This window comes from Coenobita brevimanus, chromosome 59 (genome assembly GCF_032717465.1).
Source record: "Coenobita brevimanus isolate Jiangsu-jjx chromosome 59, ASM3271746v2, whole genome shotgun sequence".
NCBI lineage: Eukaryota > Metazoa > Arthropoda > Malacostraca > Decapoda > Coenobitidae > Coenobita > Coenobita brevimanus.
In genome coordinates, this window is record NC_137012.1 from 30366690 (window position 1) to 30394089 (window position 27400).

The 27400-nt window shown below is 42.0% G+C and overlaps 1 protein-coding gene across 5 annotated transcripts in view; it reads left to right on the top strand.

The window, feature by feature from the left end:
* Window positions 1-25713, top strand: part of LOC145402828 (uncharacterized) — a 100616-nt gene extending 74903 nt beyond the window's left edge. For all 5 annotated transcript variants that reach the window (XM_080274738.1, XM_080274737.1, XM_080274739.1 and 2 more), the window contains one exon: window positions 17224-25713. In XM_080274738.1, coding sequence (XP_080130864.1) covers window positions 17224-18263 — 1040 coding nt within the window. In that variant the 3' untranslated portion in view covers window positions 18264-25713. The remainder of the gene's footprint in view (window positions 1-17223) is intronic.
* The last annotated feature ends 1687 nt before the right edge of the window (window positions 25714-27400 follow it).

Genomic DNA, 27400 nt, shown 5'->3' on the forward strand with positions numbered 1-27400 from the left:
ACAGTATTTTCCAAGTTAAAGTACTGCATTGATTTCGGGATTTTTTTTTAGAGTATGTATAATTTTCTGTCGCATATTTCTTACTAGTAGTTTTCCCTTCATACTTTATCCAGAACTGCTAGGATATTTATACTTGTTATTGTATTTCAGAAATGTTTACAGTTCTGATCAGGTTAGTCACCAGCCTTGTTAGGATGCAAGGTGTGTGTGTGTGTGTGTGTGTGTGTGTGTGTGTGTGTGTGTGTGTGTGTGTTTAAGATTTGCTTATTTTATCATCCTCTGTAATTTTAGTGACGTTGTGATGTACGTATGAAAATCTACCGCCTTTTCGGATATCTTGTCGGGATGAGTTTATTTCAATTTATTTTTTTCTTAATGCAAAGAAGAAAGAACCAAAGACTGAAAGCTTACACGTTATTATATCCGGGAAAAAGAAGGAACACAAGGAAATGCGATTTGTAAGGGGTGCGTGAATGAGAGATGGTTTTATTTTTTTATCTCACGTATCATTGCAGTGACGTTATTTTGTATTTGTGTTCAGTCGTCCGTTTTTTGGAAATATTGGTTATCGGAATGCAGAATTAGAAAGAAGTGCGAGTGTGGAAAGTGAGCATATTTGAAATCTTCCTTCGTTGTATTTTTGATGACGTTATAATGTATGCCTGGTTCAATCTTCCTTGTCGGAATGTAAGAGATGTTTGAGGTTGTTTACTTGCGTCTGTAGATTCCCTTCATATTCTCTACCATACTTTTTATCATCAGTTTTCATTTTTTTTTATGTGGCTTTATTTAGGGTTTCTTTCCATTTTCTTCTGCTGTCGGGTTCTCTGCCTTTAGTATTTTTGCTGTATTGCTTTATTTCAGCAGTTTCTCGTTTTTCGCCTGTGCTAGTTTCTGCCTTTAGTATCCTTGCTTTATTGCTTTATTTTACGCCTGTGCTAGCTTCTCAGTCTCAGCTTTCATTTCTGTTACCTTATTCTCATTTATGTCCTCAGTATTCTCACTTTCTAATTGCCTTTCTATATATATTTTTTTTTTTAATGTTTTGTTGAATTCTCATATCCATTTATTCATATCTTATTTGCATTTTTTTTTTCTATTCCCTGTTTCCGTAGTCCCATTTTCTTTATTCGTATATTCTTACTGTACTGTATATATATTTCTCGTATATTCTTTGTTCCTATTTTTTTTTATATATAACTGTATTCTTACTGGTTGGGTCGTATTCTAAGTTGTTTTGGAAATTTCGTAACAAATTTTCCTTAGCTATTTATTCCATACATTACACCTCGGTATACTTTCGTGTGTTACTGATGCACATTTTTTCGAAATTAAAACGATATAAGATACAAGATTGAGATATATGCAAAATAAATCACTAAGGAAGATGTGCCACGAGGTCTCTGATGCCATGTAGTTTGTGGCACTGAAGACACATAGGAAGCTTCGTAGCACCTCTTCCGAAGCGATTTATTTTGAAGATTACACCTTGATTTTCTCTTGTATGTTTATGTCGTTTGGATTATAGACATGGTTTGTATTAGTAACATAGGAGAGGCAACTGAGTTGTAATATACAGACGAAATCGCTAAGGAAGAGGCACTACGATGATTTCTATGCCACGTAGAAGGCATCCAAGGCTCCCATGTTCTTTTACTATGGGGATCCACGGAAAATTGTGTTTTTTTTAAGGGGGAACTGGCGGGGCATGACATTTCCTCCACATTAGCACAAAATATCCTCACATCTACATTGTTATTCACTTACCTTGTTGTCTGTTAAGAGTATATCCATTATCCACCCTCTTTTTGCCATATATCCCGTCGATTATATATATAAATAAAGATTATATATATATAACATTGTTGATATATTGTAAATTATATATAGATTATTGCTGTATATTATTTGTTAAATGTTTCAGAATATCTATACTAACAAATAAAGATTTAATATGCATACGACTGCAAGGGTTTTTCTTTTAGTCTCTGTGATATTGGGATAGTTTTTATGTATTTATTTATTCATTTAATTAACTTGGCCCAGAGTTTCGTCCTTTTGCAGTTTATTTCACTTATTGACAGAAAAAGGCAATACTACGACACTGCATCCTTTTCGTAGCACTTCTTCGTGACTAGCATCATATTCTAGTGTTAATATCTTGCTACATCTTAGCATTCACGATGGAGAGATGGTAATTTTAGGCCAAATTTAAATGAAAAGAATGTAGTTTGTGGCGATAGTGGTGGTGGTGGTGGCGGATGGTGGTAGCTGTGTTTGGCATGGTGGTGATGGAATGTTGGTAGTGGTGGTAATGGTGGTTGATGGAATGTTGGTAGTGGTGGTAACGGTGGTTGATGGGAAAACGTTGATATGAAAGTGGATAGATACTGATGATAAATTAATAACAGTGACAAGAGAGAAACAGTGATTGCTTGATAGAATGATAGCAGGTACACTGATAGCTAGGTCAAGTAGATGAAGATAGTAATTGAGGAAGGACAAAGATAGAGACTGACAGACATATTGGTAGATAAATTAATGGGTTAGTGAAGGATAGAATAACAAAAACTGAAAAGAGTTTGAGGAATAGGGAAACTGTAATACAGCAAAAATGAATAGGTAAATATTAACTCAGATAACAGATAAATTGGGTGCACGTAGGCATATAAAAAGGCATTAGGTTAAGTAAAGATGGACTGAAAGATAAGGAAAGGTAAGCAGTTGGGAAATAAAAACAGTAAAGAAGATTGAAAGAAGTGGAAAAGGGAGAGAAAATAAAGGAACAGGAGACAGAAAGAGGGCGAGAGAGAAGGGTGAGAGATATCAAAGAGGTAGAGCCAGAGAAGTGGGGGAGATAGATAGAAAAAAGCGTAGAGAAGTAAAGGAGAGAACACAAGAGGAGAGATAGTTCAGAGGGAGAGATAGCAGTGGAGAATTAAAGTCGAAGAGAGAGAGACAGAAGGGAGGTCGTAAAGTATGGGAATTTAGATAGAAAGGGAAAGATATAATAAACAGGGGGAGAGAGAGGTATGAGGGAGAAAAATGATGAAGAGTGGGAGATGCAGAGGAGGTAGAGAACTGGGAGATAGGAAAGGAAAGAATATTGCAGAAGGATGAGTTGAGGTGAGGGTAGAATAGTACTGAATCAGCGAAGTGACGTTAGCTGTTTATTTTCCGCAGGAGGAGAGGCCAGGGAGGTGGTGTTGAAGCGGGAAGGAGAAGAGGGAGTAGGAGGAGGAGAAGGAGGAGGAGGAGGAGGGGATGAAGAAGAGGTTTTGGAGCTCTGGTGGGGGGAGAGTGGGGTTGACTTGGGTCCTGAGCCACCACCACAACCACAGCAGCCACAGCAAGCCACCACAGCCAGCATGGAGGGATGTGGATGGGGGCCTTTCAACCCACTATCCCACCTCGAGTCCCTAACGCACTCTACGTTTGCCGGGAAAGTTGATGTTCTGCAAACGGGTGGGGTTGGCGGGGTTACAGGTGGGGGTATAGGAGCCGGGGGGGTTTCTGCGGGGGTTGTTGGGGGGTTAGAGACTTCAGGGGGAGAGCTGGGGGTTAATAGGACACAGAACTACCCCTGGTTCCCGTGTCCTCAGTGCGGGAAGAGCTTTCGGACACGCGTCACTCTTTCCCGTCACGAGAAAATCCACAAAGGTAACGCTTTCCCCTGCCCGATTTGCCCGAAGGTGTTCTACCAGGTGTCCAATGTCAAATACCATGTCCACGCGGTTCATGGCAGGCAGTACGTGGCCCCAAGCAAGAGTTCTCAAGCACAACAGTCTCAGTCGCAAGCAGACACAGCCGCTGTTTGAGCAGGTTATGGTCCTAGAGTTCGTTTTGGCAGTTTATCTCTTTTATTTTGTGTAAGTTCAGGTCGGGCAGTTTGTTTCGGCTGTTGATCTCCGTTTTGGTGTAAGTTCAGGATGGTGAGTTCGATTTGGGTCTTGATCTCTAAATTTGTCTGTGCAGTTCACCTCGTTTTGCTATATTTCAAGGTTAGTGTTGATCTTCCTTGGCTCCTTTGGTCTGTGGCTCAAGTCGTTCTTAGTGTTGCTCGTTTTATTTGGCTCTCTTCTCGTTTATTCGTTATTCTCATTTGCTGTCCTGAAGTCAGTCTGTGGTGCTGGAGAGGGATGGCTCCACATGGTGGCACTGATATTACCGTGTGGTGGATATGCTTGGTGTTAAAAATGCCCTTAAATTTTGTCCCTATCCCCCAAAAGGAGGTTGGTGGACTGCGAAAGAAGGGCAACTTCGTCGCACAGTCCACCGGGTTTACGTTCAGATGAGCTTTACGTTACAAGTACTGCTACCAAATCAGACTGTTTAAACTCGTTTCTATTCCCATTGCTTAATGTAACTTATTGTTTTCATTCTCATCATTATTTATTCCGTATCTCCTTCTCTAAAACTAAAATAAAAATGGAAGAAGTCTCTCTGCCCAGGGCCGGGTTGTGTTGTTAGTCGCAAAGAAATCTGAGGCGATTCCTGTGTAGGCCAGCAGTGCTCCTTTGTTTTGTGTTTTTTGGCGCAAGTCTATTTTGTTTGTACCCTCCATTTGATTTTTTTAGTTTCATTGTCAGTATATTCTTTTTTTGTATATATTTTATTTTCGTTTGGTTTGTGTTTGTTTTCATGTTGGCAAGTTGTATATGTGTTCACGTTTGCTTACCGTATTTCACCTACTATATTCTCAGGGCTAATGTTTACCTTCTGGTTTTCCACCTTGCATATTGGGAAAGTACAGAGCAATGTGAAACGCATCTCACCTGTGCACAAAATAACTTTCTATAGTTTTCCTCTCATAACTAAGATTTGTTTTTGTAGGAAGAGACATGAGAAAATCCATTCCCATATCCATTTCCTTCTGTCAGAGGCAGATTTTTGTTGCAGTAGGATATCCACCTTAAGTGAATCATTGTCTCAGAGCGCTGCGTTTTGCATCTTTTATGCTCATACCCGTCTGTGGAAGGATTACATTGCCACCTCTCGTTACGTGAGAAGAGAGATTGATGGACTTCTGTTTTATGAGGAAATAAGCAACGTGGTGGTAAATAATGGCCGTGGATGGAGCTACATCACTGTTGCATCATCTCACAGTTAGGTTACGTTCATTAGATTCGATTATGTCTCCTCTGTATTTGAGATTTGTGGACGTAGCTCAAAATCCATGACCCTAGAAAGTGCAGAAGTTATATGCCACCCAAAGCCGCCGTAACAGACCTAACCCAACTGTGAAGTGATATAATTGTGACCTAAGTTTACTGTGAGGTGATATAATTGTGACCTAAGTTTACCGATACTGTTATTTGCCACCATGTCAACTGCTTCCTTACAGTATGGATGGTCTACAAAGAGGTGGCTGCGATATTCTTCCATACGTTTTTCTTTAGGGCTCGAACACACCTGCTCAAAACATGTGATTGGCAAGAGGGAACAAGGCACAGGGTTCGCCCAAGGTTGTCTTTACACATTTTAATTACACGTATTATTATCCCTGTGTCCCCTGTGAGATGCAAAAATATGGAAAAATCAATCACTGGTCGATGAAGTTAATAATTGCCCATTGTAGAGTCAGCATCGTCGACCACTGAGGGTAATAATTTAAGGGTTAATGCAGAAGTCACCCCTGTGCATGGTTTCTTTGTTTTAATCACACGTTACCAGCAAGGGTGTCCGCGCCCTAAGATAGCAAGGAAAACCTGTGTAAACAATAGCCAGGCTTCTTCATTTCACCCTGTTTTGGCACTTCTGTTTGTCTCGACGCAAAAATGGGATAGTTTTGGAGTGGTAGCTTGAAGATCACTGCTACTGCTACTACTACTTCTACTACTGCTACTTCAGCTGCTACTAACGCACGCTCCTTGCCACCCTCACAATAACCACAACTGCCACTAACGCGCTTACTAGTGCTAATACTGTATTGCTCGTTACTTATTTACTTACTTTACTACTACCACTACTACTACTACTACTATTACTACTTCTACTACTACTAATACTTTGCTGCACTAACCACGACACTGCATTGTCACAGTACTGTCACTGTGCCACAACTGTTCTTACTACAGTACCACAACAGTACTCGCACTACCACACAAATAACAATACCACCAGGCCTACCACAACCGTGGTACTACCATCACGCTAATTTCTGTTTCAACATTATTTCACACACACACACACACACACACACACACACACACACACACACACACACACACACACACACACACACTTTTAATTTTCCCTCCACACTCTTGAGTCTTATTGTAAGTGGCTATGGAGATTTCGTAGCATCGTTTTTTTTTTTTTTTTTAGCAATTTATTCTCCAAATTATACATCCATATCCTCCTCCTCTTCTTTTTTTTTCTATTCTTTTACTGATGCAAACTGAGTCGACATAAAGACGATAAAAATAGCACACAAAATGTCAAGGTGTTAAAAGCCTCCAGTGTCACGTAGAATGCAGCTCTCTACCTTAACACAAACACTGACACAAACTCCATTAAACTTAGTCACACCTATACCTTATTAATCTTCCACCGGCATTTCCACACTTTACCTTGACGAGTAGGGCTGGATTCTTGGTGGCCTAGAAACCTTTGTAGAACATCTTCCTAAGCAGTTTACTTTGCATATTACGCCTTAACACTCTCCTGTATGCCATTTGTATACTTTACTGTTCACGAAGTTTACATCAGTGACATATAAGAGGATATTGAGGTGCAATATGCTAATGGCTAAGGAAGAGGTGCTGCTACAAAATCTCCAAAGTGACCTAAATACGACTCATATAGCAACACAGACAATCGCCACGGTGACACTGACTCAGTCTCCCTCTTGTCAGCAGTAGCAGTAGCAGAGGGTAGGCGGAAGGTGTGTGTGGGCCAGGGGCGGGGGAACCAGACATGCCAGGAGTGCGGCAAAAGCTTCCAATGCCGCGACTCCCTGCGCCGCCACTATAAGCTGCACCGTGGCACCGCGCTGCAGTGCCCTGCCTGTGCCAGCCTCTTCGTGCAGCGCGCCGACCTCAACAGGCACCTGCGCCGCCGACACCCGCACCTCGTGCCGCCGCAGCCCACGCTGCACCCGCCACCCCCACCCTTGCGCAAATTTGAACGACCCTAAGTCACTCGGAGACTACGTATATTAACAACCGTTAGTGGTGTTGTTGTGCTCACATCTCGCATCGCCATAACCCACGCCACACCCGCCGCCACCACCGCCATTCTTTTGAAAACTCGGACAACCCTTAGTAGCTTAGAGACAAAAATCTCAATATATCTCCTACGTGGAACGCCCAGATGCCAAGGATATTCGAGAAGTAATTATATATGATTTGAGAATTTACCCTGGAACTGTCGCCCCACAGTATCAAAGGATACGTAACAAACATCCCTGCTCATAAAGGAGTAGACTGAACTTTGGTGCAGTACAATGTTCAGCGCCATAGCACTTCATAGTAAATTTGATATTGAGTCATGGAAGTTTACATTTAACACACGACCCCATGCTATCCACCCCTTTTTCCCTAGAACTGTGATGCTGTTGATAATCACATGCAGCATATGGATGTCACTGCACATCTTTACCATTTGCTCTTCATGGTGACTCATATTAAGGGTATCGTGCTTTATTATGCTCTCGGACGAGTGATATTCTCGCTCCTGTTTGTATTTACCTTTCGCCCTGCAGCCCTCCATCTCCCATTCCACATTCTCACCAAAATATTGTTTTCATTATGACTTACGTTGAAGTCATTAAAAAAAAAAAAAAACATGGCTTAACACATGCAGAACTGGCAGTAATCCTGATGAAGTAAGGAAGGTATTTTGTTGCAGGAATAAAATGCTTAGGCGTTCCCAGAAGATACAGTTTCCGCGTGGAGTTTTCGTCATTGATAATTCACCCTTCGCAAGTACACCCCCTTCTCCACTGTCTCAGAGTAACAGCCATCGCAGCTTTCCCTCTTCATCTAGTGATTTTAACTTGAAGTATTCGTAGTTATTCCTGTTGGGTTGTGGGCCAAAGTGTGGTGGCGGGTAGGGTTAACAAGGCTCTTATTCTCGTGATTGTAGGAGGCTTTGCACGACCTCTTCCTTAGCCATTTATTTTGCTTATTACAGCTTATTGTGTGTTGTTCATATCATTTTATTAAAACAGATTGCATGCATTACATACAAGAACACGTCAGCATACCAGATACAGGAATAATTGGTTAGGGAGAGGTGTTACGAAGCTTCGTAAAATTACGATAATTAGTGGGGTGGCAGGTGTGGTGGTGGTTGTGGTGAAGCGGCTGGGATGTAGTGGTGACCAGATAGGTTTGGGTGACGTTTGGGGTTGTGGTGATAATAGCTGTGGTTGTGATGGCTGTGGTTATGGTGAAGGTTGCTCCAGTGACGCTGTACTGTAGTGCAGTGAGACGATGAAGACATAGGCCCGTCCACCCGTCAGCTGGGCAGGTTTTCTTGCACGTTTTCCTTGCCTGTTGACTCTGCATACGACAACTTGCTGTTCTCTCGTATTTCTTCTTGGTATCAATTTATATTGCAAAAAATAACGTGCACTGAGTTTTTTTTTTTTTTTTTTCAAATAACCTATATAAAAAATGCATCGTCCTCTTTTACTGTGGCTTATATTGACAAAAAATGACAAAATCCTCTTTTACTTTCTCGTTTATTGCAAATATTGCATTAATTCCCATTTTAATTTGTATTGCAAAATATAACGTACACTAAGTTCTTGGTTATAAGTTGCGTTTTTTTTTTTTTTACATCGTTTTTTGCCATGAAGTGCACAACAGAGTTTATAAAAAATGCCAATACCTTGCTGCATATCAAAGCACACTTTTTTATATTTTCCCCCAGATTCCAGTTGCAGTGTTAGTGTTAAAACTGGGATTTTAAAAATCCCTGACAATTGAAGTCTGCCACGTACAAAAGTACATTCCAGATAAATAAAGATACATTAATAAAGTAAAGAAATAAAGATTCAGAAATTGCCAGCACAAAAACAGATCGAGAAATAAAGATACAAAATTAAATGTATAAGGAAGAGGTGCAAGGGAGCCTTCTTTGCTGATGGGTATACGATCCTAAACATATGTATAGCAGTTGCCATCTTTAATATATTCGTGTGTGTTTTGTGTTCCGTGTGGCTCTTCTTGTGACATGATACCCACTATAATACAGTATGGTTTGAGATCAGGACTCCAGTGAAGCTTGGAGACTATATTGATGCTTCATACCAGACTATAGTGAACTTCGAAACCAGACTATTAAAGCGTTAAACCCAAAAATCTTGGAGACCATGAAACCATAGTGAAACTTTGAAAGCAGAGACCAGAGTGAAACTTCCAAACTAGACTATGGTGAAAGGAATTGAAGTGTGAAAATAATTTATGGAATTATCTGAATTGTTTTGATCTGATTCCTCCTTTTTATAATGAGCTTAAGAACGTGCCATTTTTGAGTTGTAGCTTACACTAAGAGAAGTTCTTTTGTTTTGAGTCGATTATTACTGTTATGTAAGACAGAGAGAGAGAGTATTACAGTATCCAAGCTATGTCTTGCAAATCTTATTATGGTGTACAGTTTTGTGCATAACTTAGTGAGCATAAATCATGTTCACTCCAGCCCAAGTAAAAGGTTTAATTTTGTCTCATGTTTTAATACCCATCCATATATGCCAGCTTTTATAATGGAAATATGACGGTAACTGTGCATACAGGGTGACATACATTGCGCTTTCTAATCTTATGTATTGGGGGTACGGCTCAATCTGCTGGTGCGGGGAACGAAGGTATTTCGGTTGCCTTTTGACACTACTATACTCTTCACCTTAAGGAGCTGCAACAAGGCAAACACCTGGACCAAGTCAAGGTGAGAGAACTGTAAAACCTTGCAGTCACTGGATAAGTATGACCAAGGTTATGGAAAGTACAAAATGATCCGGGGTACTGGTAATTAACGTTGACTGAGCCGTTCCTTCAACACAGGAGCATTTTGTAGCGTAATATACAAGGACCACTCTATCTGTCCATCAGTCATTCTGCTCAAGGGTCGTATGTTGTGAGTGGAGATTTCGTAACACCTTTTCGTTAGCGACTTCTTCCATTACGCCTCGTTATCTTCTTGCAGGTTGATAATAGAACGATATAAAATAGTCTACAGTGAATGTTGAGGTTTAAAATGATCATTTCTCCATCTTGAATGCTGAGTTGTGACGATAGATTCGCAATATGATGCTAGTCACGAAGGAGCACTGTGGAAAGGATGTAGAACCGTAGTGTTGTCTTATTATGCCACTGATCTCTGGGAAGTAAGATCCAGTTAAAGTGAAAGACTTATAGTGATGATGTGGTGCTGTGAGGAAGTGACGAGTGTACTGAAAGTTACATGAAAAGATGATGACGATAATGCGAAGTGGTGACCATGATGATGATGATGATGATGACGGTGATGCAAAGTGGTGACGATGATGATGATGATGATGGTGGTAGTGATAATAATGGTGGTAATGATGATGATGGGAACTACTGTATTGAAGACTGATTATGCAAGGTGGTGGTGATGATGATGATTAATACCTTGTGATGACAGTGAGATACGAACTTCTGATGACAGTGATCATACGAAATGGTGACGATAATGAAAAGTGACATGAGGAAGTTAAAAAATGCGCATCCGGGTACATCGGCGCTACTGAAGGCAGGCGTCCCTATCCAACGCCGTGAAAATAAGTGGTATGAATGATAGATGGTGATGCAGGAGTGATATAACGAAACTGGTGATGACATTAAAAAGACCGGTGACTGATGATGGCATTAATGATGATGGTGATGATGATGATGATGATATGCTGATGGTAGAAGCAGTGGACATTTTGCAGAGCTGATTATAGTGCAGTTAGTGATGATACAACAGCAGTGATGATGATGGTAACAATGATCGATGCAGTGGATTGATGATGATGCTATGAGTGGCAATGGTGAAGACTAGAAATGAACCAATTACCGTATATAATGGATGGCACGTACAGTAATGTAAAGATGATGATGATGATGATAGGGATGATTGTAGTGCTCATATCTTGTTAAGTAATTTCATATATATAGAAAATAATGAAGAAATAGTTCTGCCTATCACCAGACGCCACATTTCCGTAAGCAGTGGCCATCCTCTACCAGCTGACTGTCCTCCGCCCAACTCACACCTTCCTCTCTCATGTACTGCTGCGACATAAAGCATTGTTAGGAGTGTTGGCAACTGAACTTATGTAAATATCTGGCAACATATGAAAGTGGCTACAGTATTTTTTTTTTCCAGAGTTACAGTAAGAGAGAGAGAGAGAGAGAGTGAGAGAGAGAGAGAGAGAGAGAGAGAGAGAGAGAGAGTGTGTGTGTGTGTAACATAATTAAATTTGCAAGACAACACTGGATGAAAGATTGATATCGTTTAGTGTAGCCAGAATACAGTATTTAAATGTAATTTGGCTGGAAATGGCCAAGTGCAGGAACATACCTATGGTTTTATTTATGGGGTGGCCAAGCCTAATTCTGGGGTGGCCCAAGGAGACCTTTCTAGAGGGGTTCGGCAAAGCTGGCCACTAGGGTGCAAGGCATATTTCAGGGATGGCCAGTGCCATTCTGGCCACTCCTCTGGCTGCACCACTGGTTAAGTGCTGCCTGCTCGTAAGGAGGTCTGTGATATTGTAGTTGTTGTTGTAGTGGCTTTATTAGTTGCTGTAGATGTAGTAGTAATAGTAGTAGTAGTAGAATAGTTAGTAGGATGGCGATGTGTGTTGTGGCTAGTAGAAGTGGCATATGTGAGAGAGAATGTTGGTGTTGTGGGTGTTATGGTGATATTCTTGAGAACTTGGGATGCCTTCTAGTAACTCTTCCTTACTGAGTTATTTTGCTTATGAAATAATCCACTATATGTCATTTATATCTTTTTATTTTATTTATAGTTTGCACAAATTAAAGACTGTATCACCATGTTAGACACAGAAATATTAGCCATCTTACTAGGCAGAGAATTAAAAAACTAATAAGGAAGAGACACTAGTGTGTCTTCTACATTAATCAGAATGTGGCCAATGGTGTTACCGTATTGTGTCTGTGTTCAAGTGTGGGTGTGGGTGTAGGTGTAAGGCCTGTATTTCCAGTGAGATGTATACTGCAGTGCACTGGTATATATTATCCAACGTTACAGCTCCATTTCCTGTAGCTGCACATGGTGGCGGTGGAGGCAGAGTGGGTGGTGGTGGAGGCATGAGGTGGTGGCAGAAGAGGCAGGGAGGAGAAAGGAGAGAAATGCTGCTGGTGGTGGAGAGAAGCACTGGTGGTGACAGAGGAGGAAGGAGAGAAATGCTGGTGGTGGCAGAGGAACAAGGTGCTGGTGGAGGAAGCAAGAGGGAAGCGCAACTGGTGATGGAAGTAGAATGTGGTGGCAGAGGAGGCAGGATGAAGGAAGGAGAGAAACACTGGTGGTGGCAGAGGAGGCAGGAGAGAAACAGCCTGCCAGGACTGGAGTCGGCGCTGCTGCAGTCTCGGGCATAAGAGTTGTTCTCTCTTTTGCAGAGTGCAGGAGCAGCGCAGGCTGGCAGCCACACCCAAGTCACTGTACTTGTGAGCTTTGTCGCTGCTGTGGGTTTTGTGGCAAAATATTTTCCACAGTGGGCAGTCGCAGGCGGCATGAGCGCGATAAACATGTGGACCCGGGATCCCTGCCATGTGAGGTGTGTGGCAAGTGGTGCAAGAATCGTGGCGCTCTCATCAAACACCGCAGCATCCTACACCGGCCATCCATGCCACCTGGACCACCACCCCTACACACGGACCCTGCCACTGTCCTGCTGCCATCACCCCATGCCACTTTGCCACCTCACCTTCCACCACCACCCACCACCACCATTGCCACCACCACCACCACCACCACCTCTGCTGGCAACTTGTCTCCTCCGCTGCCACTGGACACATTTGACGGTGACCCCCTGGCGGGGCTCGGGGGGGAGCTACAGCGAGCATACCACCAGTTTATGTGACGGGACGCAGGGCTGGGCTAGGGTGGGGTGGGACAGGGTGAGTGGGTGGGGCAGGGCGGGACAGTAGTGGTGTAGTGGTGGCAGCAGGACGGTACTGATGGTGTCTCATCATGTTGCAGGCCTTGATGACCTGGGGCTGGCAGCGCCCCCCGCCCCGGGAGGCCACACCTCCCCCTTGGCGGCCTTCTCCGGTACCTTCCCCTGGCCTCCCCCCTCGGCCCAGCACCAGGCAGGGGGGGTGGGGGTTGGGGGGGCTCCCACCCCAGACAACCAGTGTATGTTCTGTTTCAAGTCGTTCTCAAACCGCGGCTCGATGACGCGCCATCTGCGGGACCAACACCTCCAGCCTGGCGCCACTGTCACCTGTGACATATGCGGCAAGGTGTGCAAAAACCGCAACTGCCTCATCACACATCGGTCCGTGGCACATGCAGGGCGACGCCGATTACGGGGCCAGCTACCCCCGGCTGCCCCCTGGCCCCCCCAGGATAAGGCCGTCCTACCCCCTCTCCCTCCCCTCCACCTCCCACCCCACCATCAGGTGCCCACTGACCAGGCATGAGTGTGGTGCCATACACGTGTAGGACAGCAGCTTGGTGTAGTGACGTGTGTAGTGACTGTGTAGTGAGTCTCGGACCTGTATCCTTGTAGCCTAAGGAGGCATTGGGGCATCTCTTCCTTATCAGTTTATTTTTGTTTATGGTATGTTAATCAGCTCATGTATGTTATTTATACAATCTGTGTTAGTGTTAGAATGATATAAATAGCATACAAGAGAAGAGTAAGACGTAAAATGGAAAATGAATTGGTAAGGAAAAGATGCTACCAAGCCTCCAGTGGCACCTGGAATACGGCCCTCGGTGTATCCACACTGAGTATCCAAATGGTGTAGCCAAAATGGTGTAGTGCGAGGGTAGGGTAGCCCCTCTTGCTTCCCTCATGGCAGTAGCAGCTTGGGCCCCGGTCTGCCAGGGTTGTGGTGGTGGTGGACTTGTTAGCGTTAGCCCCAGCCAAGCTGGAGAGGGATGCCTTCATGCAGTGGCACTGATATGACTTGACAGTGGGGCTGCCAGGTCATACAACTGTCCCTCAGCTCTTCCTGCCCTTTGAAACCTGAGAGGAAGATGATGGACTGCAGAAGGAAAGTTTGGGCCTGCAGCCACAAGATTCACATTCTGATGAGCCTGGGGTCACAAGCGCAACAGGAACAGCAACAATAACAAGTCACACCACAACATTCCACCAGAGTAGTTCTATTTTGTATACCCACAATGCTTCCCAGTAGTCAGTCCTTTATATGACGCTTTAAGTGCCAGATCTCAATTTTCTGTACCGTAGTCTGTGATGTTTATTATGGTATTGTATACTTTAAATAAACCGATAATTCGTAACTAACCTTTTATTACCCTGCTGGAAAGTATCATTGCATTTTTTAATAGCAGTATGCCGTTTTTATTAGCTCTTGGTCAGTTTTAAACTCTGAAATGGATTTTTTATTTTTTGGAACATCACAAGGTGTGGTATATTTGCAACGAAAATAATGTTTTCACCTGCCGTGATTTCTGAGTGATGATACTTGTAAGTCTTACAATAGTGTTTTCTACGTGTTACTAAATATTTGGCCCTACTAAGTAAATATACTGTATCTGCTAAGTAAATATACTGTAAGTTGTGGTAAGTTTAAAGGATGTGTACATATTTACCCTTCTCCCTCTTTTAAAGAACTGTGCTTTTCAGGCTAAGCACAATCATTCAAAGAGTATTGTGTAACCTGAAAAAGCACAGGTTTTTGTGGTTGGTCGTATGTTTGTCACAATGTGCAGGGATCTGCCCCAGTTAGGAATAGCTAGAAAACTGGACACACCATTTAGTTACAAGGAAGAGCGTAAAATCATCACAAAGTGAGGGGGGGGGGGGAAAGTCATTGCATTGAAGAAATGTTTCATGGAAAGGAGGATGTACTTGAGTTGGCTACATAATGGCAATAGGTGTGATAAATACAGTGTTCTTTATAAGTAAGAGTTTGTGGTCCAAAAATGATAAAACTCTGCTTAAACTTAATGTCGTTAATTGGGTGCATATGCTAAATCAGCTATATAGTTAGCAAGAGAACTTTAACAGGTACTCTTCATAACTTATTGTGGACTTATTACCAGAAACAAATGTGAAAGAAAGCGAATTAAAGCGAGAATGTTACGGTACTACAAGTTTTTATATGAGGTAAATATCACAGCAATTTTTGTAGCTTTTAGCCCCTATACCCATTACCCTCCTTCCTCCTCTTCCTCCTCACTCATATGATGGGAGTGTAAAGTGAAGTTGATTAAATAATGATAGTAGTAGTGATGCACTGAGATGAAGTAAATATTTAACTCCTTTAATCTAATTATTTTTTAGTGTGTTTTACTACTTCTGTATGATTTTATTCAAGTTAGCAAGGACCTCTTTCAGTGAAGAGTTAATTGATGCTATATTTTTTTCCCCTAGTTTGCAAAGCCTCTTATTCTGAATAAAAGTGTCCAAAACTATTAAGATAAAAAAAAAAACTCCTTGGATTCAAATGGTTAAGCTTGTAGCCCCTATACCCACCATCCTGCTTCCTCCTCCTACTCCTACTCCTCCTCACTCGTATGGTATGGCTGGTAGATCCAGCTTGTTGTGTTGCTGCCGCCTCTGCTGCTGGCTTGCTTGAGTCTTCCGCTGCCAGCCCGCCCCGCCCTCACGCCGTATCTCTTGCAGGGTTGGGCAGCTTGGAGGCGGGCGTCAGCGAAGACATGTGGTACCCTCGCGTCGTGCTGCGTCCCAAGACCTACTTATGCCCCTTCTGTGAAAAGTGCTTCACCAATCGTCAGAGCCGCTCTCGCCACGTGCACCAGAAACATGCAGCAGGGCTAGCAGGCACATGCACCGTCTGTGGCCATGTGTATACCAACCTACAGACGCGCTGTGCTCACACGCGAGTACACTCACGAAAAATAAAGCCATAGCCTCTTGCGCCCTCGAGGAACTTCCGCTGCCGGATCCAGCCGGGCAGGCCTCACAGTAACAAACTGACGATACCTGATACTTTTAGTGCTCACTCTTGGGTTGTGGTAGGAGGAGCGACGCGTGGCAGGAGCGGCGTTTTGTGTCCCCCTATGTAGTTGCCTTTTAGACCCCTTGTAACTCACTGACTGCTGCCTAACACTCGTTCTTTCTAAGCTTGTGTTTTGCTAGGCCATTCAGCACATCCCTCTCACTCCGCATAGATCAGTGCCAATTTACTGTTAATAGCTCTCATCTGAGGCTCTGCATAGCAAAGTGATATTAAGATACTCTTAAGGTTGTGTTCGTGTGTGTAAATATATTTTGTCCTCTCTGTTGTACATACATACTCTGTTTTCATATGAATAAAATTGTTCTGGCTGTAATAATTATGTGAAAGTTGTTTTATATCCATGGGTGTTGTATGGCAAATGTTGGGAATGTGATGGAAGGTGGTGGGAGTAGAGATGTAATGGTACTGATGATGTTTGTATTCTCATTAGGTATGAAGAGTCCCTAGCACTTCTTCCTTACCAGTGTATTTTTGTATCTGGTATGTTGATATATCCTTGTGTGTTATTTATGGAAGGTGTCATTATAAAAAATATGTAAATAATATACAAGGGAATATGAAGGTGTTATATGCAAATTAACAGGTAAGGAACAGGTGGCAGAAGGCCTTTTAAGCCAATGGGAATATGAGCCCATGAAACTGTGATGTTATCCAGTTAGGACTTGTAAATGTGGTGATGGTGTAGTGTAGCAAGATGATGGAGCACATGTGATGTTGACAGCAGTATGGTGTAGTATGTTAAGGTGTTGTTGTGGTGGTGTGGCGTGGTGGGATTGTAGGACATGATTATATACTCCTTTTACTCTAACTTGGCCTAAAATTGCCATCTCTCCATCTTCAGTGCTGAGTTAGAACATTAGACATACTTTAGAATACGATGCTAGTCAAGATGTGTCAAGGGAAGGATACAGAACTGTAGTATTGTCTTTTTCTGCCACCTAGCTACATGAAATAAATTGCAAAAGGACGAAAAGATAGGCCAAGTTAAGGTGAAAGAACTGTAATGTAGTGGTGTGGTGTTGCTGCTGCTGCCGCCTCTCACTCCCGCCCGCCATCTCTTTTTCAGATGTGTCCGCCTTGATGGCGATCGCTAATGCAGTCCAGGCAACGGCGCCATCTGACCGGCCCATGAAGTGTCCTCTGTGCATGGGCATCATCAAACAGGCTCGGAATCTGCGCCGCCATGTGTTCAAGCGACACCTTCCTGCAGCCAAGCGTGGTGAGATCACTGAGGCCGACGTGAAGAATGTGCTGGAGAGCAAACTGAAGGCCATCACTGTGACACCACTGACTGAGGACGAGCTGCGGCAGGTGCAGCAGAGGACACGCAGGAAGGGCATCAGGACACCCCGCAAGAAAAAAGGTGTGGCGTCGCTTCCGGATGGGGTCAATGGCTCCAGTATCAATGAAACTGAGGTCACCATCCGGAAGCTGCCTTCAAAAAAGGACAAGAAAGACAAGGCAGGCCTGTCACTGCTGTCCCCAGGGAGCCTATCAGGCGAGGGTGGGCGTGAGGGGCGTGAGGACATCCTGCAGGAGGCACTGGGGGCGGCGCGGGACAAGGATGGAGGGGGGCAGGATGAAGTGATGGACCTGGCCACCACACAACAGCAGCTGCCACCCATCTCAGTGGTAGTGTCCCACAGTGGCCATGCTGGTGTCCAGGGTGTGTCCCAGCCCATGTCCCTCACTGTCACACAGACTGCCGGTGGCATCCATGCACGCATCCCAGCAGAGGCAGCCCTGGGGGCAGCAGGGGTGCGGCTGCAGACAGACTCGCCCCTGCCATTGCACCGAGACCTGCCCACCATGCCACCCATGGCATTTGAGCCCCAGGTGACCATCAGCGAGGGCCTGGTGACCTACCACACCACCAGTCCCTCCCAGGTGCTGACCCAGACCACCTCGCCCTCTCCCTCTGCCTCCGGCTATGCCCCAGCCTCGTACTGGTCTCCCTCTGGCATGGGTCTTCCTGCCGGCACGTTCCAGCCCCACCAGAGCGTCTTTGCGCCCACTCACTCTGACTACTTCACAGCAGGTGTGCATATGGCACGTCCAGCCTCACTGGAGCGCATGCAGCAGCACCGCAGGAAGCCCTACCAGTAGTGTGCCAGCCCTCACCACACCAGCCCTCTCCACAGCCCTGCACACTTCCACAGTCAGTGATGCAAAATAGTGTTGTTGGTGTGGCCCTAGGCTCATCTGCATGTGAACCTGGTTGACTGCAGGTTGAAGTGTCCCTTCTCTTTTGCAGTTTACCATCCTCCTTTGGGGGGTTAAGGAGAGAATAAAGGGATGTTGGTATAGCTGGGCAGTGGATCTGCCTAGTTATATCAATTCCACTACATGAAGGCGTCTCTCTGCAGCAGTGCCAGATAGTGTGAGGTAGTGTGTAGTGGCGGGCGGGGAGTGAGGCGGAGGCAATCAGCTGAGGACGCAGCACCACCTACCTGCCCACGTAGTGCAGTAGAGTACAACCATTTTTATATAGAAAAAATGACGGACTGGAACTGTCTGTGTATGTCCAGTTACTTTAGTTGGTATTTAATGGTACAACTGAACTATAATAATTGATATTGAGGATTTAGTGTTTCTAACTGTGCTTTTCTTGTTGCTTATGTGTTGAAGGAAGGTAGGTGTGGAAGTCAGTGTTTTGTGCGCCGTGGTGTGTGCACAGGATGACATCATATGTAAACATTGGATTAGTGCAGAATATGTGCGTTAGAGTTACTTAATATACCATACCCCTTTGAGTGAATGCTAGAGTTGTAGAGTGACAGTGCAGGTGTAAGTTGTAGCTAAAAGATTAATTTTTATATATTGAGTTGTAAGTAGCCGAGCATTTTTCCAGAATTAACATAAAGACTTGACCCATTAATTTCGGGAGGTATCCTTTTTTGTTTATTCCTATTGCTGCGAGACGGTAATATTCAACTTGGGAGAGGCATCTCGTACTGAAGTTTATTTTTATTTTTTTTTTATGGCTATATCTGAGCCCTTTAGTTTGAAAAGTCTATTCTGAGCTGGATATTATTGTCAGTAGATGACAAGATTAAAATGAAAAAGACATCCCCTGGGTCAAAAGGTTAAAAGTGCGTGAGGCAAGAATATCATAGATTATCAAAATGATTATGTAAGTTCACAGTGTATGACATGTACAAACGTATTAATAGGCTGCATGAAAGCTTATCAGTTACCCAAATCAAACCCATTTTTCTCCTAAATGTATTCAACATGAGGCATTATTTCAGCAGTCAATACTTAGAGAGGGTTAATTTAATCATCTGTATAATAGTTTGCATTCCCTTAGTGAACATTATGAGAGGATTTTACTATGTGTTTATAGCTTCCAATCCCTTTATTTTGTGATCCTAGCCCCAGGACCTTGAAGATTCATTACTTTATTGTTTCCGTCCTTAATACTCGATTGATTTGACAGTATGTTGAAATATGGCTGTAGTTCAGGCAGATTTAATGGAGTGATTGATTGATTGCTTGAGAGAGAGAGAGAGAGAGAGAGAGAGAGAGAGAGAGAGAGAGAGAGAGAGAGAGAGACTGTACTTTGATCATGGTGAATTGTAAGTGTTCATGTACAATACAAACATTTAAAAGATCAGTATATGAGTAACGGAATGTTAGGGAAAGCGAGCTTCATCAGATAGAAAATCATTCCAAATTACCATTCATACTATTGCTAAAACTAATAACAAGAAACATTTGTGACCTACACCAATTTTGGGTATAGCATTTTCAGGTACATAATTTTAATGGTATACAGATATTTAGATTTTATTTAAAAAATTATTGGTATTTTTTTTATCTGTTTGTATGAAGTAAAAGTAAAGATGTTAAATAATAACTAAAGTAAGTTTTAGGGAAAATGACAAAACTTACCCAAGTGGTCAATTAAATAAAGGCAGAGTAAGGCAGATCTTAAGGGACGTTATAGTAGAACTTTGTTACATCAGAATTTTTGAAGTAAAAACTGGGATAATGAGCTTTAAGAATGGCAGTTCTTAATAAAGGTAGTGATAGAAATGAATAAAAAGTTGAATAATGATGAAGCTCCCTTACACTATCCCCAAACATCATCCGTGTAGCTGGACCCATATTCTTGTCAGCTTAGGATTATTTCTAGCACCTCGAACTTAACGATATATTTTTGCGTACCACACCTTACTAGTCTCCTGTATCGTACTTGTGGCGCTATTACTGATGTAGATTCCCTAAGTAACACACAAGACTTAATGTGCCTCACGCAAAAATAAACTGGTAAGGAAGAGGTGCTGGGGAGCTTCCATAATCGACCGGAATATCGTCCCTTAGAGACCCTTCATTGGTGAGTGGTTACGTCTGCCATTTTGGTTTCAGTACTTATTTTATCACCTTGAATCTTATGATGAATGTTCGAGTATATTCTTGCTATTTTCTGACGTTTTATTTATGTTAGAAGAAACTTTCTGACATGGTGAAATTCTACAGGCTTCATTAATTTTCCCCCTCTTGAATCTGGGTGATGTTCATTTTTTTAATTTCCTTTTGCTACTAGACAGTCTTATTCAGCTAAGAAAGCTCTCTTTTATTAAGGTAATATCTAATCCCTCCAGTTCGAAAAATCAGTCCTACGTTAAACTCAGATTATCAAGAAATTGTGAGAAGATAATGAAAAGACGTCCCCGAGGTCAGCGTGTTAGCTCCCTGAAACCACTTATGCATTCCGTAGTTTGTCTTACCTTTAGCCTGTTCATGATAGGAGGCATTTTTCGGGCAGGAGGGGTTAGATATAGCATTCAGTAACCTGTTCAATAATAGAGATCTGTCTTGGGTGGCATAAAATTGTCTGTTTATTAGCTAGAATGGGAAGGTAGTATATCAGGATCAGGAAAGTTAGGACAGAGGGAAAATAAGTTAATGGGAAGCTTCATTTACCTCGTCCTGTTGCTACTGTTGTGACCCCGGAATCATCAGGACGTGAATCTGGTGGACTGCAGGCTGGAGTTGCCCTTCTTCTGTAGTCCACCATCTTCCTTTCCGAGAATTGGGAAGTAGTTGAGGGCCGATCGCATAACCAGGCAGTGGAGCCACCCAGTTCTTTCAGTTCCACCATGTATTGCTAGGAGGAATGGTATGCTTGAGTATTGGGGTCTGAGTATTCTAGCTAAAACCAAAATTTATTCTAGCCTAGATTTGCTCTTTTATTAACCCTTGCACTTTGATTATGTATTATTTTATTTTTGCTCTCCAGACGATTTTATTCAATTGGTGGAGATATTCGAATTGGAGGGGTTAGATACAGACTTCATTTATCCAGTCACTATAAGAAGTCTCTCCAAAGCTGAATTAAATCGTCTGGAGGTAGCTAGAATAAGTAAGTAAAATAAGTCTTGCTACTGTCCAGGTGAATGTTACCTGTGAAGGTCTTTGGAAAATAAAGTATTGGTATTTGTGGCCTGAGGCTCATCTCAGCATCAACCCAGTGAACGGCAGACTGAAACTGCCCCTCTCCTGTAGTCCACTATCCTGCTTTTGAGGGATAGGGAGAGAGTTAGGATACACGTGTAGTTACAGGCAGCCAGCAAAGCCCCTGGTTGTATTGGTGCCACTGCATGAAGGCATCCCTTTCCGTAAGCATCATGAAGTATGGCCAGATATTACTTACTCTTTATATATATATATATATATATATATATATATATATATATATATATATATATATATATTGCGGAAATCTTTGAATAATTTACTGAAACCAAAATGGCAGACTTGATCATGTCAGTACATGATGGGGTCTCGAGTGTAGCCTAGTAGTCGTAGAGGTAATTGTAAATAAAGCAGTTACTTAGCTTTACCTGTGTTGAGGTTATCCCACTTCACCTCAAAGAAAGTTTTATATCATTCATTAAAAACAGTTACATTCGCTTTTCTGGTGTAGAGGAAGGGATAAGGAGGAAGTTTGCTGGATATAAGGATCTGGAAAGTGCAGTTGCAAATCAAGTTTTGTTGTTATTTTGCCATGATTCACCTATTGCAACTATAGGTTGTATTCTGAGTGGCTTTAGGAGAGTCCATAGCACCTCTTAAATATTCATTCTTCATGTTATACCTGAATATCATATTTTATGTTGTTGATGTAAACTGTCAATATTCAAATTGTATTTAGAAAAAAAAAACATGGGTGAATGTTAAGGTATAATGTGCAAAATATATCGCATACAAAGAGGTGCTGCCAACTCGTATGTCACCTAGAATATGGCTTTATAGGCCTCTGAAATTATTATACGGCTGATATGCTTGCTAATAGAGTAGGAAAATGTTACTCTATTTACATATTTGAGTTATAAAGTTGAAATTTAGAATGTATGTTCATCTTTAGTGGAACCTGCAGTGTATTATAAAGCTTTTGTGTTTGATTTGCTTTATATTGTATGAAGCTTGTGATTCATGCGTTGTATTTTGTTTGTCATACGTCCATTTGTAAAGAATTAATAATTATATTAACGTCTGAAAACTAAATTTTATTTTTAATAATTTATATTTTTATATTATGTCCCTGTTGTGTTGGTGAAGTATGCTGTTCTCATATGTTTAAGATTATGTCAGCGCAGGAATAATGGTTGCTATAAATTCAGCTGTTTGTGTGATTGTAAATTTCGGTTTCTCCCCCCTCCCTCCCCCAGATATCCAATAATATGAACAGAAAAGAAGATAATAATGCCCTGGATTAAAATTACTGTGGAATGCATATTTTATATCGATTTCACTTGTGTTGATAACAGTTTTTATGTACCTTTGTGTGTGTGTGGGTGTGTGTGTGTGTGTGTGTTGGGCAAAACAAAGTACTGTATCCCAATGGAAAGCATACAGTTTTGAAAAATTGTAAAAAATGCAGTAATTTCATTTGTAATTGCCATCCTAAGTTCCGTCGTGTGTGACTTCAGTTTGCTAATTTATATCAACTAGTGTATGGAATACAGTACATCCCCCTAGTACGCGCCTATATGGGTGGCAGAGGATGTCGCCTACTAGGAATTTGTGTACCATGAATACATAAACTTATGGGAAAAATTACATATGAGCGGCACCCCCCTTCATGGGCAACCCTTGAGATGCTTTTCAGACATATGTATTGTACTATATAGGGAAACTATCTAAGACATATTACCTAAGTAAACCAACAAGATTACGGCTTTACTAGGTAAATCAACAAGGATATGGCTTAACTAAACCAACAATAATATGGCTGAAGGTGGGTGGAGCGTAGGCTACCGTTATCGCTTCATGGGGGGACAATGTTGCGTACTCGGTGTAACCCTGGATTTGGGCCACTCTTTGCTGCCTGTCTCGCTTACAACGAGTTCAATTCGCGTACTAATAAAAAATACACACACACAAAAAAAAAAGGTCCTCGCGTAGAAAGGGGATCGCATGCTCGGAACTCGCATACTGTGGGGATGTACTGTATACGAAAAATTATCAGTTATTTCCAACAGATTCGTAAAAAATAGTCATTTATTTTTCACAAATTTGTGAAAAATGGTGTCAGTTACTTCGTAGTGTTGTGAGTGGCGACGTGTGGCAGTGTCTTCAGAATGTGTTGCTCCGCCCCTTGTGTTGGAAGAGGCATTTTTTTAAAATGCATTTTTCATTACAGTTTTTGGCATTATGGAACTGATTCTATTATAATCATTAAATTGTGGCAATATGGAACATATTGCATTATTATCATTTATTTCCGGCATTGTAGAACTTTATTATTATTATTATTATTATTATTATTATTATTATTATTATTATTATTATTTTTATTATTACTGTTATTATTATAACTGAACACCTTGGTAACTTATGGCATTGTAGAGGGAAATCAGTTGTATTACCTGCCTATGGTGTTATAGTATTGACTGCATTATTATTATTATTATTATTATTATTATTATTATTATTATAGACAACTTTCATTGTCATAGAACGGATTTTCCTTGCATTAATTTGGCAAATTAAAATTTCTCAACTACAATAAACTCACCGAAATGTTTAATAAATGATCAGAAATGCATATACCTTTTCAAGTAAATGAACCTGTAAAAAAAGGCTTGTCAGTTATTTGTCCTTTATTATTATTATTGTTATTATTATTATGTATGCAGCTATTGAAATATATTTGGATATAGTATTTTAATGTTTAAATTCAGTTAAATTATTTTCAGCTAATATAAGTGCTTGAAATATAACTGTACTTGCAAGAAATTAAAATAAGGCCAGTGCTGTCTCATCAATGCCAATATGTGTCCTTAAGTTCAGTGTTGTTCCTTGGCTGATTGAAAAAGCGTGTCGGTTTTTGGCTTGGGAAAAAATGGCGTACCTACGTCGTTCATATGTGCCAAAAAATTAGGATTTATAGAGTATAACCCCGTCAGTTGGATGACGTATTCTAAATTATATTCTTGCAACCTCCAGAGAGTTGCATGCAACTTTGGATAGGTCCCTTGTGCTGAAGGGAGTAATGAAGTCTGTATCTAACTAACCCCACCAGGTCAAAAAACCTCTCCTAAAATATAGAACAGTGTCTGAAGGTAGCAAAAATATGCTATAAAATACGTAATCAGAACGACGTGGTTAAAAATGTTGATAGAACGAAGTTCTAGAAAAAGGAATTAATGGAAGTTAAGAAAAAAGATATATGTAATGAAAAAGAAAAAAGGTTGAGGAATACAGGACACAAGAAGAAGGAATGATAGATAAAGTAAATGAATTTCAGAAAAGCAAGTTGTATTACAGTTGTGTTACTTTACGTTTCTTATGTAATGCTTTATTTTGTGACTTCATGATATAAATAGGTTTAATTAAGCTCTTAGAATGATGTAACGACTTATGCAATGCTGTTTTTGTGCATTACTACCTACAATAGTTGTATTACATACATGAATAACGGGGATTATACAGTGATTTTATTTTTCACAGTAATGCAGGATTAGCCCTTTCAGTCTAGTGATGTATATTTTTCAGTTTTATTCTTCCTGCTTACAGATGATTTATCATTTAGTTTAGGGGAGATATTTGGTCGTGAGGGAGTTAATGAAGTCTACATCAAACCTCTCCAGCATGAAAAGTCTCTCCTAAGCTGAATAAAATCGTCTGGTTGTAGCAAGAATAAGCTAAAAATACGTCATGGCGGAAGTGATTAACCCTTCAGTATGGTGATGTATGATACTGGTTTATTCTTGCTACCTCCAGAAGCTTTTATTCAGCATTTGGGAGTCCTCAAGTAGTGAAGGGGTAAAATGAAGGCTACAGTACATCTAACCTCTCCAGTTCAAAAAGTCTCACCAAAGTTAAAAATCAAGAGACAGATGAAACTTACGTACTGTAAACGGAAAATAACTTTGAATCATTTATTTTCTTCAGTTTAATGGTCTTTTTTTTACGATCAATATTAAGCCCATGATGAGTAAAGTAATTATTATTCAACAACGTGTTCATCAGAGAAGTATCCTACTGTGAGATTGTTTCAATTTAGTCCCTAGAATTTATTCACTATTTATTTTATAATAAAAGTTGAGTCTATGCTGTTGTTCTCTTTGATCCCTATACATGTACAGGCCGATGATGCATAGATAGACAGATAGATAGAGATCGTTGATAGTGATTCTGTAGATAGTGATCCAATAGGCTGTTGTTGCCCGAGGATCACCTTGGCTGTACAGTACACTGAAGCTGCCCTTCTGCAGTCCACCTTTCTCTTCTCGGGGGATGGGAAGGGAATTGAGTTCTGTAACTAGGCAGTGAAACCATACAATTAAATCTGAGTCACCACGTGAAGGCGTCCCTCAGCAGCACCGAACGGGTTCAATACCCATACGCAACAAATATCCAGTTCTATAGTTCGCGTGTTCTAACCCAGTATGTTCCCTTACCCCTCCTTCAGCGCATTTGATGACCATGTGTAGGCGGATTGGAGAGCTGATTTGACGAAGTCAAGGAGACATTTTTACATCATGAGGGTCGTCGAATTTTCGTGGCTCTCATGTCATTATTATGTCATTCCAGATGTTATAAAATATGCCCTGTTTAGGCTATACGCAGTGAATGAGAAAAATTAATAAAAAAAAAATCGCAAACCGTAATTGAAATACCCACTGCAACGGGAGAGCACAGATGGGGGGGAGCAACACCCACCCCAAGGAGGAACCACGGACAGGATGTTGCAACACCCACCCCAAGGGGAGACCACAGGGATGCGCATAGGGTGCACGAAGGGCCCGGACCAGACGGGTCTATGTCCCCCACTACCTTGCACTCCTATTCCCCTCAACGAAGCCGGAATGAAGAACGCCGTCCCGGCAGACTACTCTCCAGCCGAGCCAGCACTCACTAGGATCAGGGTGGGACTTGTACTCATACAATCCCAGGTAGCACCGCGACGACGGCCACCATCCGCGTCAGGGAGAAGATGGCCACCGTACACTTCTCAGCTACTACCCCCTGCAGGACCATGTCAACGGCCACCATCCACTCCGGGAAAGGATCGGCCACCATCCGTCCTTTGTCTGTCACCTCCACAGCTGGACGACACCTGTGATAAGCCAAAGTCCCCAGCAACCCAACCAGAGTCCTCCTGTCTTATTGTGTATTTAATCTGTACAGTGTGTTGTGTTAAGATTGTATTAAGTACTGTGTCGACTTTAAGGAAGTATACGAGTAAGCTTGGTTGGCCCGAGTTTTTAGACCCTGTTGCTCTAGACCCGGTCTCGAAAGGAACCCCAGCAGATCCGTCGCTCGTATTTAGAGAACAAGAAGTTGGCCTCTGAACACGTAGCATAACAATAATTATATACATCTTTCGTAATTTACAGCAACCTGTTTTCCCCTGATCCAGTATGGCAGCCCCATGACTGTCTATCTATAGCCAGACGCCTTAATCCCGTTAGCCAGGGTGGCCACAAACACTGCCTGAATATCGCCTTGTCCCCGGCCACCCCGTTGCCCTCCCCCTAACTTAGGCAACACCAAGGGCAAGGTTATAGATTTAACAACTTATCCCAAGACTACGGTTATTTTATAGAGCCCTTTGAGGTATTTGGCGCTAGCAAGGTGAGTGAACTGATCCAGTGGATTGGTTACCGTGGGGGAAGGATGCTGCCTGCTCGTTTGATCAGGCCTAGTGGTTGACCCAGCGTGCATTCTCAATTTCTCGTACGTTCACTATCCCCCCCTCAAAAAAAAAAAAAAAGTATACTCATTTC